The 13,182-nt window shown below is 37.6% G+C and overlaps 1 protein-coding gene across 3 annotated transcripts in view; it reads right to left on the bottom strand.

Moving 5' to 3' along the window:
- The window catches only part of CELF2 (CUGBP Elav-like family member 2), a gene marked incomplete at both ends in the record, with an annotated part of 367,040 nt that overhangs the window by 287,104 nt on the left and 66,754 nt on the right, over positions 1 to 13,182 (bottom strand). For all 3 annotated transcript variants that reach the window (XM_079532577.1, XM_079532586.1, XM_079532587.1), the window contains one exon: positions 9,848 to 9,883. In XM_079532577.1, the coding sequence (XP_079388703.1) occupies positions 9,848 to 9,883 (36 nt within the window). The remainder of the gene's footprint in view (positions 1 to 9,847; positions 9,884 to 13,182) is intronic.

Genomic DNA, 13,182 nt, shown 5'->3' on the forward strand with positions numbered 1-13,182 from the left:
GAGGAGAAAGATGGGCTCCTGACCTCCAAGACCTCACAGATTTCCTATCACAATGGTCCAAATTTATAGCCTGGGTCAGAAAAACTCACTTGCCATTTGAACCTATGTCGACGACACCTGCAGCTGTCCAGTGCATCTGATTAACCCAAACCACCAACCTAAATAGCTGTAGGAGCTATCTAGGCTTATATTTTGAGCTTCCAGTTTGAGATAAACCTCAACTCTTACGTTTCCAGTGTATGCTACCAAAATGGTGTTTCTGGTGTGTCACACTGAATAACATAGTTTAAAGCAGTCACAGGCATGTGTTGAGGGTTGGACTAGATGATATTCATGGTCTTTCCAACCTTTATGATTCTGAGATTCCTTTTCTTTCTTAATCAGGTACAGCTGCCTGTAGTCTTATTGACAAAGCCAGGATGAAATCAGATAGCGCTCATTTTCCAACAGTGGGCAGCAATACTAGCTGTAACATTGCACTAACTGGTGCAATAACACTGATATCAGTAGGACTCTTCTGAAAATTAAGCACATGATCTGTTGCGAGATGAGTATATAAAAGTCCAGAGGCCAAATATGCAGACAGGGCTGAAAGTCACTTCTGTATTTTCTTATGCTAAGTGAAGCCTGGCACCTTGTTTTCTCTCATCTTTTCTCTACAGCCATTCATTAAGGATAGATTATGGCAAACAGACATGACTTACATGTTCTCTACAACATCATAGCTTTTCTAAAGATAAGAGCTCGCTGCAGGAAAGGGTGCAAAAGACTTACAAATTCCAGTGGTTGGAATGAAAAATATATTCCACTATAGCCCAGCTAGGAAAAATGCCATGCCAACACTTTACAACTGTAGAAGTGCTGCACAGGACACAACTTGCAAAATATACTGGGAGGACATACAGAGAAAGTAGGGTAGGTCCTCAGTGGCTCAGAACTGGTAAAACATCATCACTAGTAATATCACAGCAACAGAACAGCCACTATGAGACTGTTCTGAATGCGTGAGATTGGGGCTCACGGTTGACTTTTGCTGACCGCAAAACCTTTAGGTACTGCCTAGTTATAATGGCAAGCTCCAGATGTGAAAATCTGCATCACCTCGTGGGAGGAATCTCAACTCAGTGCCCTCCAAGAATAAAAAACAGTCACCAATTACTGCTTGCAGGTCTTGTGCCTGGTTTTATGTAATGTATCTAGTCCCACTGCGATCATTGCTTTTTAAAAATGTTTAACATTTATGGACTCCAGTAAAAATGTTTTTAATATAAGGTAGATGAAGTATAAAAACCATTAACCTTGAACACTAGGGAATAATGTGCAAGGGTTTTGGTGTTTCATTTTTTTTTTTTTCTTTTCTTCTTTTTGTTTTGTTTTTTAACCGTTAAATATTTTAGTAAGAGTAGTCTAAGTTTTGCTAAGATAACAAATCTTTTGAAATCATTCAAATATTTGCAATTTTTGCAAATGATACAATATTGCTTATGTCATTAAAAAATTGATACTCAGAAAGCAGAGAACATTGAAGAGAGGACTAAACGGTATCTTTGCTGTCCTACGAGTAACAGTATAGGTTTTCTGACATTGTCCATCCATGTCTTACTACTGTTCTTCTAGGACCAATGGTAAGGATCACACTTACAAAATGCTGTGTATCAACAATTCATTTCTAATTATTTATTAAACATATGACATAAGAGTAAATGCACAGAGAACATGACTGGAAGACTGGCTGCACTAGAGGGCCATACTGCCATCTAGATGGACCTGGATAGGCTGGAGGGTGGGCTGACAAGAACCTCATTAAGCTGAGCAAGGAGAATTTTAGAGTTCTGCCCCTGGGGAGGAACAACCCGTGACATCAGGACATGCTCAGGCACCCAGCTAGAAAACAGCTCTGCAAATAATGACCTGGGGGTCCTGGTGGACATCAAGTTGAATACAAGTCAGCAATGAGCCCTTGTTGCTAAGAAGGTTGACAGTAATCTTGTCTGCATTAGAGTGTCACCAGAATGTCAAGGGAGGTGATCCTTCCCATTTGCTCAGCATTGGTGAGGCTGTACTGGAGTGCTGAGCCCAGTTCTAGGCCACCAGTACAAGAGAGACCTGGGCATACTGGAGGGAGTCCAACATGGGGCCACCAAAATATTGGAGCACTTCTGCTAAGAGCAGAGACTGAGGGAGATGGGACGGTTCAGCCTGGAGAAGAAGAGGCTCAGAGGGATCTCATCAAGGTCTCTAAGTAACTGGAAGGTGGGTGCAAACAGGACGGAGCCAGACTCTTTCCAGTGGTGATCTGTGTCAGGTGCAGAAGCAATGGGCCCAAACTGGTACACAGGAGGTTCTCTGTGAACATCGGGAAGCAATTCTGTGCTATGCAAGTGATGGAGCACTAGCACAGGTTAGCCAGACTGGTTATAAAGTTTCCTCCTTGGAGATCTCCAAAAGCCACCTGGATATGGTGCTGAGCACCCTGCTCTGGGGCCTGCGCTTAAGCAGAGGTTGGATGAGTTGAACCCAGAGGTCCCTTCCTCAGCCATTCTGTGATTCTGTGACAAAGCTCTGTGTCAATCACATACCTATGGCACAGTTTACTAACAGAAAGCTCTTCCACATCAACAAAGCTCTCCTAGACTTCTGCTGCTGAGTAGCTGCTACAGAAGCAGATGTGTATTTTTTTTTAGCTTCCCCCTCCCCCCCCAAATGTATATTTACAACTGAGATTATTCTCAAAAAGTTTTGTTCCTTCCACTGACTTTCGAAATAACTTTACTCTGATGATCTTCAGTGCTTAAACATTGCTCAAGCAAAGGAGATACAGAAATGGCTAACTTTTTAACAAGCATTTCGACAGGAAAATAAAGCTTGGTAAAGGATTTGTGTTTTAAGATTGCTCCCTTTACTGTTTCTTATAACGGACTGACCACTCAGTACCCACCTGTAATGTATCCTTCCTCTGTCTTCATTCAAACTACTGTTCAGAGGCTCATTTTTTATGAGAAAACCTAATATTGAAGTCAAATCTTCTCCCCAGACCAATGTAAATTTAACCAGTAAGATACTGCAGCACTGTTAAGTGGAACAGATAATGAACCTAAATAACTGCTCAATCTTATTAGTGTAGCCCTCATATACCTTCCATTTTACTTCAAGCCCTGCTGCTTAGCATTCATACTGCCTGATTTGAGACTAAAATTAGATTATAGGAATGCGTGCTTTTTACAAGAGGTCTTTTATTTGTTCCATAAAGTATTTAGCACTCTTTAGGCGCTGTATAAATAAAAATAATCACGATCTTGGAATTCACCTTCAGGAATGGAAATGAAGAGATCCAAGTCCTTTCATTTCTGATGCACATTATCCTCATTGGGCACATTTGGATGGCAAGTCTTTGTAAGAAAAGTTAAAAAGATGCTTGGAAGTCTGGTAAAGGTGAATAAGAGAAGAAAAAAAAAAAAAAGAAGAGAATACGTTTCTAGTTTTAGAGTTTTACAGTAGGGATTAAAAATAAAAGCCCTTCCAGACTTTTAAAATAAAGATCTGCTGTCAAATCCATTAATGTTTATGAGAGATGCTCAGGACTGCTGGTGAGAAATGGTGGTGGGTTCAAAACCCAGGTCACTGAGCAAAATCACTTATGCTCATTTTAAGATTCAATAGCTACGAGTAATTAGGAGCCATTTCAAGACTGTGAGAAGTGATTTCTGAGGGCTCTGCATGGTGGAAACAGTTATCTGCCTTCTGGGTCAGAACTGTATCAAGTCCAACAATCACTTCTGTCTGACTTTCCCCCTCCTTCCCAGAGTCTATATTTAGCACTTAAGTACCAAATATCGAAAGTTTTTTGAGGTTAAGCATGCCATTGTCCTCAAAACTCCAGCAGGCATCAGCTTACATCATTTGCTGCTTTAACACTTCTAAAACTCAGCCTGCTAGTACTCACCTTAAATTAAAGCTATCATCAGGTGAAACATCTAGTTAACGCTGTTCCCCCAGGCTTCACTTTCAGGCAGCATAGAAAGAAAAACAATTCCCCAAGGTTATTCACCCTGTCCTGAGATAATGCACCTATTTCTTTTCATTACTCCCTTGGTTCTTTACGCAGTGTGTTTGTGACACCTACATTTAGGCAATGTGGATCCTACCATTGGTACCTTTGCAATTTTTGAATGCAAGTCATCAGTAAGCACATATGGATAATCACCTCTGTGTTTCTTAGACTCCTCTTAAGATTTTAAAAATATCTCTCCAGAAAGGGATCAGATTGAACATAAGTGTGTTTTAACGTTTACATCAGCTGTAAATTTTCAATTTAAATTTTGTATATTTTAAAAGGTATGTTAAAAAAAAAGAAAAGAAAAAAAAATTCCAACAGCTGCCATAATGAATAACTCCATGTCACATTTTAATGGTATTGAAGTTTTCTTCAAAAAAAATAAAAATCAGAATAGCGAAGAGAATTTTAATATTCTTTCTTCAGGAAAACAGATTCACCTTACAATCACAGCAAACCCATTGCTATCTCAAATCATTACTGTTACTTACATTACTGCCCCTCAGAAAGACCAAACAGCATCAGAGTATTACTGTACAGTGCATATAATGGATAATAGGCAGTCCTGCTTGCAGTACAGAAAAATAGCTCAAAATGGATGAAAGAAAGTATAATTTAGAAATAAGCATCTGAGGCACGGAGAATGTCAAATGTAAGATTTTTTTAAATGATTAGTTAAATTTGAGTCTCAATTTAAAGTAATGATTTTCTTCAGAAAGTGGCTGGCATCCAAATTGTGAAAAACCTGCTCTTTCAAACAGTTGACTTTAGAACATTAAATATCGAGGGCTGAAATCTTTTTATTTTCCTTTTAATGATGTGGTTTCAGAAAAGATACATGATGATATCATTTCTAAAGACTAACTCTGGTTAGCTACATATAGTTTGACATTCAAGAGATTTTAACGTTATCAGCTACCACTGCCTGCCTCCCAGTTTTCATGACCTATTATTTATATGCCTTTAAATGAAAGTGAGTTTCATGAAGGGATTTAGAGGCAGAAAGCAGAATGTCTGCATTCAAAGACAGGGTCACAAGTGGACTATACCAAATCCCTGCTTTATACAAAGAAGAATAAATTTCAGTAAGTCTTGCATAAAGGTAAGGAAAATTGTGTTGTACACTGGGACGAAGAAACGTATGCTGTAGGTATTCAAGTCTGACATCAGCAGCAAAGCAGTTCAGGTCTCATGAAAGGACATCCACTCAACCAGCCAGCCAGCCAGCCAGCCAGCCAGCCATCCGTTCATCCAACACGAAGCACAAGCAGGGAAAGGTATAATCTGGTGTTCTTAGAATGAGAGAAATTGTTTGTCAAAAGACTTTATCCAGAAGGGGTCCAGAAGAGCAGAGATGGCCAACCTCAGCTACTTCATCTATGCAATACCCATAAAGATAGCAACTGACCTGGATTTAGTCTACATCCTTACTATTGTCAGGAAAAAAAAAGATCCTTTTCATTTCATAGTAATTAAAATGCTCATGGATATTTTATTAACTCACTCTACAGAACCACATAGATTTTACAATTCATCCAAGCACTTACAAGTAGTTACTTGGGTGAGGCTGTCAAGACAGAAATAATTCAAAACCTTGTGTACTTAGTTCCTTGGAAGACATATCATTCCCTAACACAATGGTATTAGAAAGACTGCTGACAGTTAGTGATCAAGAGATTTCATTTTGCTTGTCATATGGTGGGTTGTCAATTCTTCTTTTCCCTTTAGATAAAAGCTTAGTTGCATTAGATTTAAATAATGGTGAAGTTGCAGGTTAACATTGTTCAAAAGTACTGAAGTAACTTCAGTACTCACATTCTACTTTCAAAATGCTGTAGACACACAGGAACATGTCTCTACAGTAAATGGAATTTAGACATCATTTAAAGAAATTTATGGAATGTGGGAGAAGAAAATTTTAAATCAAGAGGGGTTACAGTTTGTACCCTACTCCAGACTGCTGGTTTAAAGTACACAAGGTCCAGAAATTACTGTGGCTATAAGAGAGAATTTAAAAGACTTAAATTTTGAGTATATCTTTTTGGCACACCAATGTATTTTTGCTGTCATATTTTGTTGCAGATTTCATCCCACCTTTTCAGAAAAAAGTTCAAATCATACTTCTAAGATAGCCTTCACCTCAAAATCCAAGAGGAAGCAACCATTTAAACTTTACTCTGACTGAGTAAACAGCAAAATCAAGTCACTACATATAAGATGAGAACAAAAATTTTAGCTTTGTTATCATTACTAAACTGAAGCAACTAAATAATCCATGTGGTTTGTCCATATTTAAAATATTTGTTCTTTTTAAATATAAAGAATCTTTCACAGAAGCAAACAGAAGGGGCTAGAGACTGAAACCATTCCTTTGATATTGCAGTGGGGTATTTTCTTGTTTAAGCTCCAAATATCATCTCCCTCATGCCCGTAGGGCTTTGCACTGTTCACGAGCACTCTACCTCACTAAATTACATCTCTCTGGACATGTTTCCAGCTTAGATGAAATGATGGTCTGTGAAGGGCTGGTTTCAAGCTAGGGTACTGCAAGGCTTTAGGAGCTTATCTTCATTCATAAATTGTTCTGCATCATACATAAATTGTGGGTCTCTCAATTTAAGATATATATGCTTTAAATAATTTTAGTTTGGTCTCTTATCATAGGTATCATGTATATAATATGGAGAGCAAATGCAGTTTGAAATAGGACTGCTATAGTAGTTATAGCACATCTAAAAGGAAAAAAAAAATAGGCCAGACCTTTATTAAATTTTAAAGTATGTCTTTGCTACATTCTTGTAAAGATCCAAATAGGGTATTCAAATCTCTAGAGATCACCAGTATAATTTCTTTATCATGTTCCATTTAAAATTTAATTATGTAGTCTACAACAAGAAATATCTGAGTACTCTAAATAGGTCATGCAATGAACAACTTAATATTATTATAAAGTTTTCCTTGTGAAGATCCTTTCTTTGATGTGCTGTTGCACACAGAAATCCTTTCTTCGAAAAAACAATATACATTCACAGACATAACAATGTCATTTAATATAAAAGTGGTAAAGCTTCTTCAACATATTTTAAGTTGAAATTTCCAATTCCTGCTCAAAGCTTCCCCCATCAGAAATAGCTGGTAAATTAGAACTGACACAATATACTCATACAGAATATTCTTGTATCTTTCTACAGGCAAAGTTAATCTATTAAGTTTCCTTATAAATGATGTTCACTCACTCAGATTTTCCCACTTCTTTCTATGAATGAAACACATTCTTCAGTGACAAAAAGTAAGGTAATTTTTATTTCCTCCTTAATTTAATCATTAGAAACCAAGAAGCAGTATCTTGTGGAAAATGACTACATTAAAAAAACCACCATTTACACAGACACTTTGTTACAGGCACATAAGGAGCCTATCTTGATTACTTTAGAAGAGAAAATATTCTTTCCTGTAAATTCTTACTATTTATATTTCCGGGAAAAAAAAAAATTCCTAACTTCTCTCCAGTAATTCAACTATGTGCAATTCAGAAGTTTGGTTTTGCCTGTACTGTTTGTTTGTTCGTTGGATTTTTTTTTAATAGCAGCAACTAATTAATGCCACTAGTGCCTAAATCTTTCTGATAGCCAAACAAGACTCAAGTACAGACTCATACACCTTACAATGAAGATCCTATCATCAGATTTAGAATTGCTTGAAGTGTGTTGGATCAGTCCTGGGAACAAATACATCCATTACTGCCCAGAGAAAAGGCATTGTGTTTCACTGCATAAATAGAAGCTGGATTTCTAGAAATACTAAGTATTTTTTTCTGTCCCATTGGATCAAACACAACTAGCAGAATTACTACGGGAAAGTTAGTTGCTGCACTTTGAAATGAAATTAAAATTCCATAGACTCGTTAAGGTTGGGAAAGATCACAAAGATCACCTAGACCAACTATCAACCTGTCACCACCATGTTCATCAAACCTATTGTTCAGTGTCATGACACACGACATGAAGTAGTTTCAGAGTATGGGCTGGGAAACGATGTGCTGGTGGTGGGGAAATTAGACTGTTTCACAGTTATAATTAATAACAGCAAAATGGTTCACTTAAAATTTGAATGAAGAACATAAAATATCAGATTAATACATGAAAACTGAAGATTAAAAGCCCCAAGGAAACTCTTGCTCAGAGAAATGCAGGAACAAGTGAAGCCCAGAGAAGGCTGAGGACCAGCCAGTTTGCATGCAGCCACAAACATTTGTTTAAAATCTAGACAAGATCATCGGTTTTAATATTTGTAACATAATTACATTGCCTTCTGCACATTGTTTGTATAATCTGATTTTTACTTGCGACATCTTGCCATGGTTGAAATTAAAGGCTTGTGGTAATAACTTGAAAAACATATTTAGGCAATCATTAATGGCAAGTATGAAACTGGATGTTTATTCAAGCACCTGGATCTCTTGTTTTAACTTTAAATTAAAGTGAAATTCATTTCAGCACTGCAAGGACTGCATGTTTCCAGTATATTAGTCATACAATACCTAACCAATTAGGAGCATGAAAGCAAACTGGAAACATTTTAACACTAAAGTAAATAAAAGACACTCCAGACTTTGTTGAATCTTTACTTTTGTTCTCATTTTATATGAAGAACTGTGATTATTATTATTTTTTTTTTAAAGGAAGTTGAATAAAATCTTGGTCATTGGCTTGGTCATTGTGCAGCCCTTCAAATCCTTGGTGAAACTTCACCATTGTAACTGCTTGCACAATCAAATGATGGTAAGTCATAAAAAAGAACTTAATGAATAAACAACTGATATAAATTTTGAACCTACAAAACAAAGTGATACATTAGAGAGGTGTGGAAAAAAACCATCCAGTTCTGTGAAGATCTGCATTTATGCCGCTTATCAATACAGATGAGTCAACTAATGAAACCCCACATCCCATAAAGGTAGACAATTTTTCTCTGCCTTTGAAGCAGAAATAAATCACGTGTATTACCATGCCTAAAGAAAACAGATTTTTCTGTTGAATTATTCCTTTATCTATTACATGAACTATAACATTGCTACAAATCAGAAGATATAAAAACACTCCAAACCATTATTTCGCTAAACACCACCATATTTCACTGAGCAAGACTGATGGCAGAAGAGGCAAGAAACACGAGACCACCATTTTTTAACTCACTAGGCATCTCTATTATGTGACAGATTACCACATCAGATTTTCCCCCCTTCTCTCCACTCTTTTCCCTATCTGCATGATAACAGCATTTTAATGCATCCTTTGACAATATGTAGGCAAGTCTCTCTTCAAAAACCTCTATTGCAGCCTAGGAATCCTGTCTAATTCTATTATTTTATGAAAAGCTTTCCCAGCACAGAAGAATTTGATCTAAGCTGTTCTGCTTTCCAAATGAAAATGTCTTAAGATCGCAGTGTTTTTTTCTCCCCAGTCTCCAAGTTTCCCTCCCCTCTTCCCTCAGGTGAAATTTAAAGCAAAAGGAAAACCACCTGCAGTGGGTATCATTGCACATCTGGCAGAGGGGCACAGCTGGGTTTTCTATTTCTTAGGTACAACAACTATGCTAAGCCTCAAAAAAACCTCCAACCTGTTGTAGGCCATAGAGTATGTTTGCTCCAGTATTTCACGGTCACATTTCCCTCTCCTCCCTGCATGCCCAGTTCTCAACATCCCTGCAGTTTTCTGTAGGAGAAGGATCGTGTTCTGTCCCAGCAGCTTCCAGACATTGATACCCAGAGTCAGTTTAGAGCCACATGCTTACCTTGGTAATGCTCCAGATAACTCTGTGGCACTCTCTCTGAAAGACACAAAGTGAGGAAAAATTAAGTTTCTCTTTAGAACAGCTATAATTTTTTAAAACATTTTTATACCACTTGTATTTTATAGGAGTGCACACACACTCAATTTTATATGCAAATGCGTCACTGACGGATGCAGAATCTGTATGATCATATACACAAGAACGTGAAAAACAGACGATAGTGTGTGATCTAAGGACTTCCTCAGAATAAAATTCTCAATAGCTCCATTATTCATTTTTAAGCATAAAATTATCACTCCTTCAAATGCCAGCACTGTGTGATATCCTACATAGCTAAAATGCAGCACTGGGCCAATTTTCCAGTGGAAAAAGTTCCCTTTTTCAGTTCTGCAGCAACAACAAGGGATTAGATATATTTATGATGATGTCATGCACTGAGAAAATGCTGAAATATGTGTGACCCTCTTATCTTGGGTTTTAGGCAACAGTTATTTTGCAAATGTTATGTTTTTGATCCAGTGTACTCATTTGAATCTACTTTGTGGGTGTGCGATACGCCTAGAGGGAAACAGAGTGTGAGATATCAAAAGTGAGCTGTTGTAACCAGTGTTACAATAATGTAAAAAGCCATATTAAAGCACAATTGAACATATTATCATTACCTACAGAATCCTTAAGCTACATTGCAGATCTACCACCAGTGTTTGTCTGTGTCACCCCTTTTAACACAGAATCACAGAGTCATGGAATCATCTGGGCTGGAAAAAGCCTTCAAAATCATCTTGTCCAACCATCAATCTGACCTACTGTGTCCCATCACTAAGCCGTTTTCCTTAGTATTACATCCACATCTCTTAAATGTCTCCAGGGATGGGGACTTGACCACCAGCTAGTTCCAACACTTGCCCATCTTTACATGAAGAAATTCTTCTTGATATCCAATCTAAACCCTGGCACAACTTGAGACCATTACCTAACAACTTTTCTTTGCGTCTCAGCTGTGCAGTTCAGTGGTCACAGAAGGTTCCTCAAACATCCTAGATTTTTGCTTCAAAAAGTACAGATCAGAAAAGTGCTCAGTGGATGCAAAGAAGAATAAGCAGAAAATAAAGACAGTCTACACCATTTTCCTGCATGCTTTATTCAGCAGCAGTCCAACACACACACAAGGCCTTTGAGAAGTGCCACAGCTCCCATCCAGCAGGGGCTGCCAGGTAAGTTCCTAGCAGGTACCTGTGATGAACAAAGTCCATGGTGTAAATGACATCAAAAGTGAGAGAAAAGAGAAAGAGAATGGAAAGAGATAACATAAAATTAGAGAGGAGCAATATAGACTTGGTTTCTATGGGAAAATTTGATGCAGCCATTAGACACATTACTGTCGTTAAAACTTCATGCATATTGGTATCACTTTATTCTCCAAGCTCTACTTATAATCTATACATACAAAGAATTTTCTGCAAGCTGTCAATGAACTTAATTGCTAAATGGTTCCAACATCCAGGAAATTTTCCCCTTCCACCTCTAATCACAGACACCATCTCCTTTCATTCAAATGTTTTTGGTGAGGCTGGGCATTTCTTTGTTTCTTCCTCTAAAGTGACTACCTACCTCTTAGCCACTTACTATTGCTCTTGTAACAGATTGGCACGTTATTGCTTTAGGGAATGGGACCCCAGTTTATAAAATAGCAGTTGGTCATCCAGCTTAAAAAGACAACCAGGCAAATCAGAGGTTGCAGCAAGAAGCAGAAGAATTCACGTTCAAAAGAGAATATTAAACTGGAATCGTATTGCCAGCTTCTGACCAGAGCAGTGAGTGATTGGTGCATCTAAATTTCTAAAGATTTTCATTTTTGTTAAATAACCCACTCTGCAAGAGATGCCAGCCTTATGAAAATAATTATGCAATAGTCAATACTCTGGTAAAATATCTGAATGTGACCAGAATCTTAAACAAAGATGTTGCAGGCCTTTAGCATATAAATTTTTAATGTAATTAATCGTGTTGCCAGTTTTACATTTGGGCAGATCAAATTCCAATTTGAAGCAAAAATGTGTAAGGCAACAATTTTTCAAATACAGATCAAGCTCACATAAAAATGTAACTTGCACATAAAAGAGAAGAAGCCTGATTACTTCCCAGCTATTCAAAGTTTTTAGCTTCTCATCAAGTCATCAGCGTTTAAGACAAAAAAAACCCACCACCACCAACAAAAAAAACTAATCAACCAACCAAAAACTTCAGAATAATAAGCTAAAAATATTATTTTCCTAGAAAACAAACACAATGATCCTGGAAATAAATAGCACACTGACTGCTGAAGATGGTTAATGTCCACTGTGAGTGTGCTATAAATATCAGGAGTAGCGGCACTGCTCTATAAATATATTTCATGGGAGTTTAAAAAGAAAATCTTACGGAGCAAATTACTCATCAAGAATACCCTTAAAGTTTATTTAAAGATAACGGGTACTCATTCTCCAGTATTTCAAGAAACTAAAGCTAGACTTATCCAACAAAATTTCAGATTCCTGCTACTCCCAAATGACGCAGAAAATAAACACGAATGAAAAAAAAATCTTGATAAAAACAGGAGGATTACACTCAAAAGGACAATGAATATAAGATCATGTATTTTCATGTCCTGTCTATGATATCCAAGGACAACCTTGAAAAAGAGTGCAGGTATAAGCCTAAATGCTTCATCCAGACTGCCTCAAATCCCACTGAAATCAGTGCCAATGCAAATGTGATGAGCTAATGCATAACAGCGCTAAGGACAGAAGAGGACAAGACTAAGGAGCCTGGAAAAGCTGTTAGGTAGGAGATGACATTACAGTCACAGAATTTCCAGGAAGGTCATTTACAATTTCCAGGTATTTTTCATTCAGCTATGCAGGACAGATCTGGGACAAGATGGTCCACCTATGGAAGGTGTTGAAGCCAGGAGGATGCCAGGTGGGAGGTCTGCACCTCAAAATGCTGTCCTGTAACCCATGGCTTTCCTGAAGTCAAAATGAAATTTTCAAACTGTTCTCTAGACCTGCAAGGGGATTTGATCTACTGAGGAGGCTCTGCACCCTCCAGAGAGAGATACATCTTTAATCTCAAAAGCCAGAAAGCCAGGGTGGGCAAATGAAATACCACCCCACACTCATATTTTGCCATTTCTCTCCACAGGCTGAAAAATCCTTCCCACAGGATCCGAGTGGGATGTGTACCAAAGCAGAAAAGTATAAATATTTTAGTCAAAACCTTATACTGAAGTGGAAGTGGGAAGATCTGCATAAAGATGAGCAAACAGACTTTGCTGCCTAATGGTCTTGTTTAGA

The sequence above is a fragment of the Tetrao urogallus genome, assembly GCF_951394365.1.
Source record: "Tetrao urogallus genome assembly, chromosome: 1".
Taxonomy (NCBI): Eukaryota; Metazoa; Chordata; class Aves; order Galliformes; family Phasianidae; genus Tetrao; species Tetrao urogallus.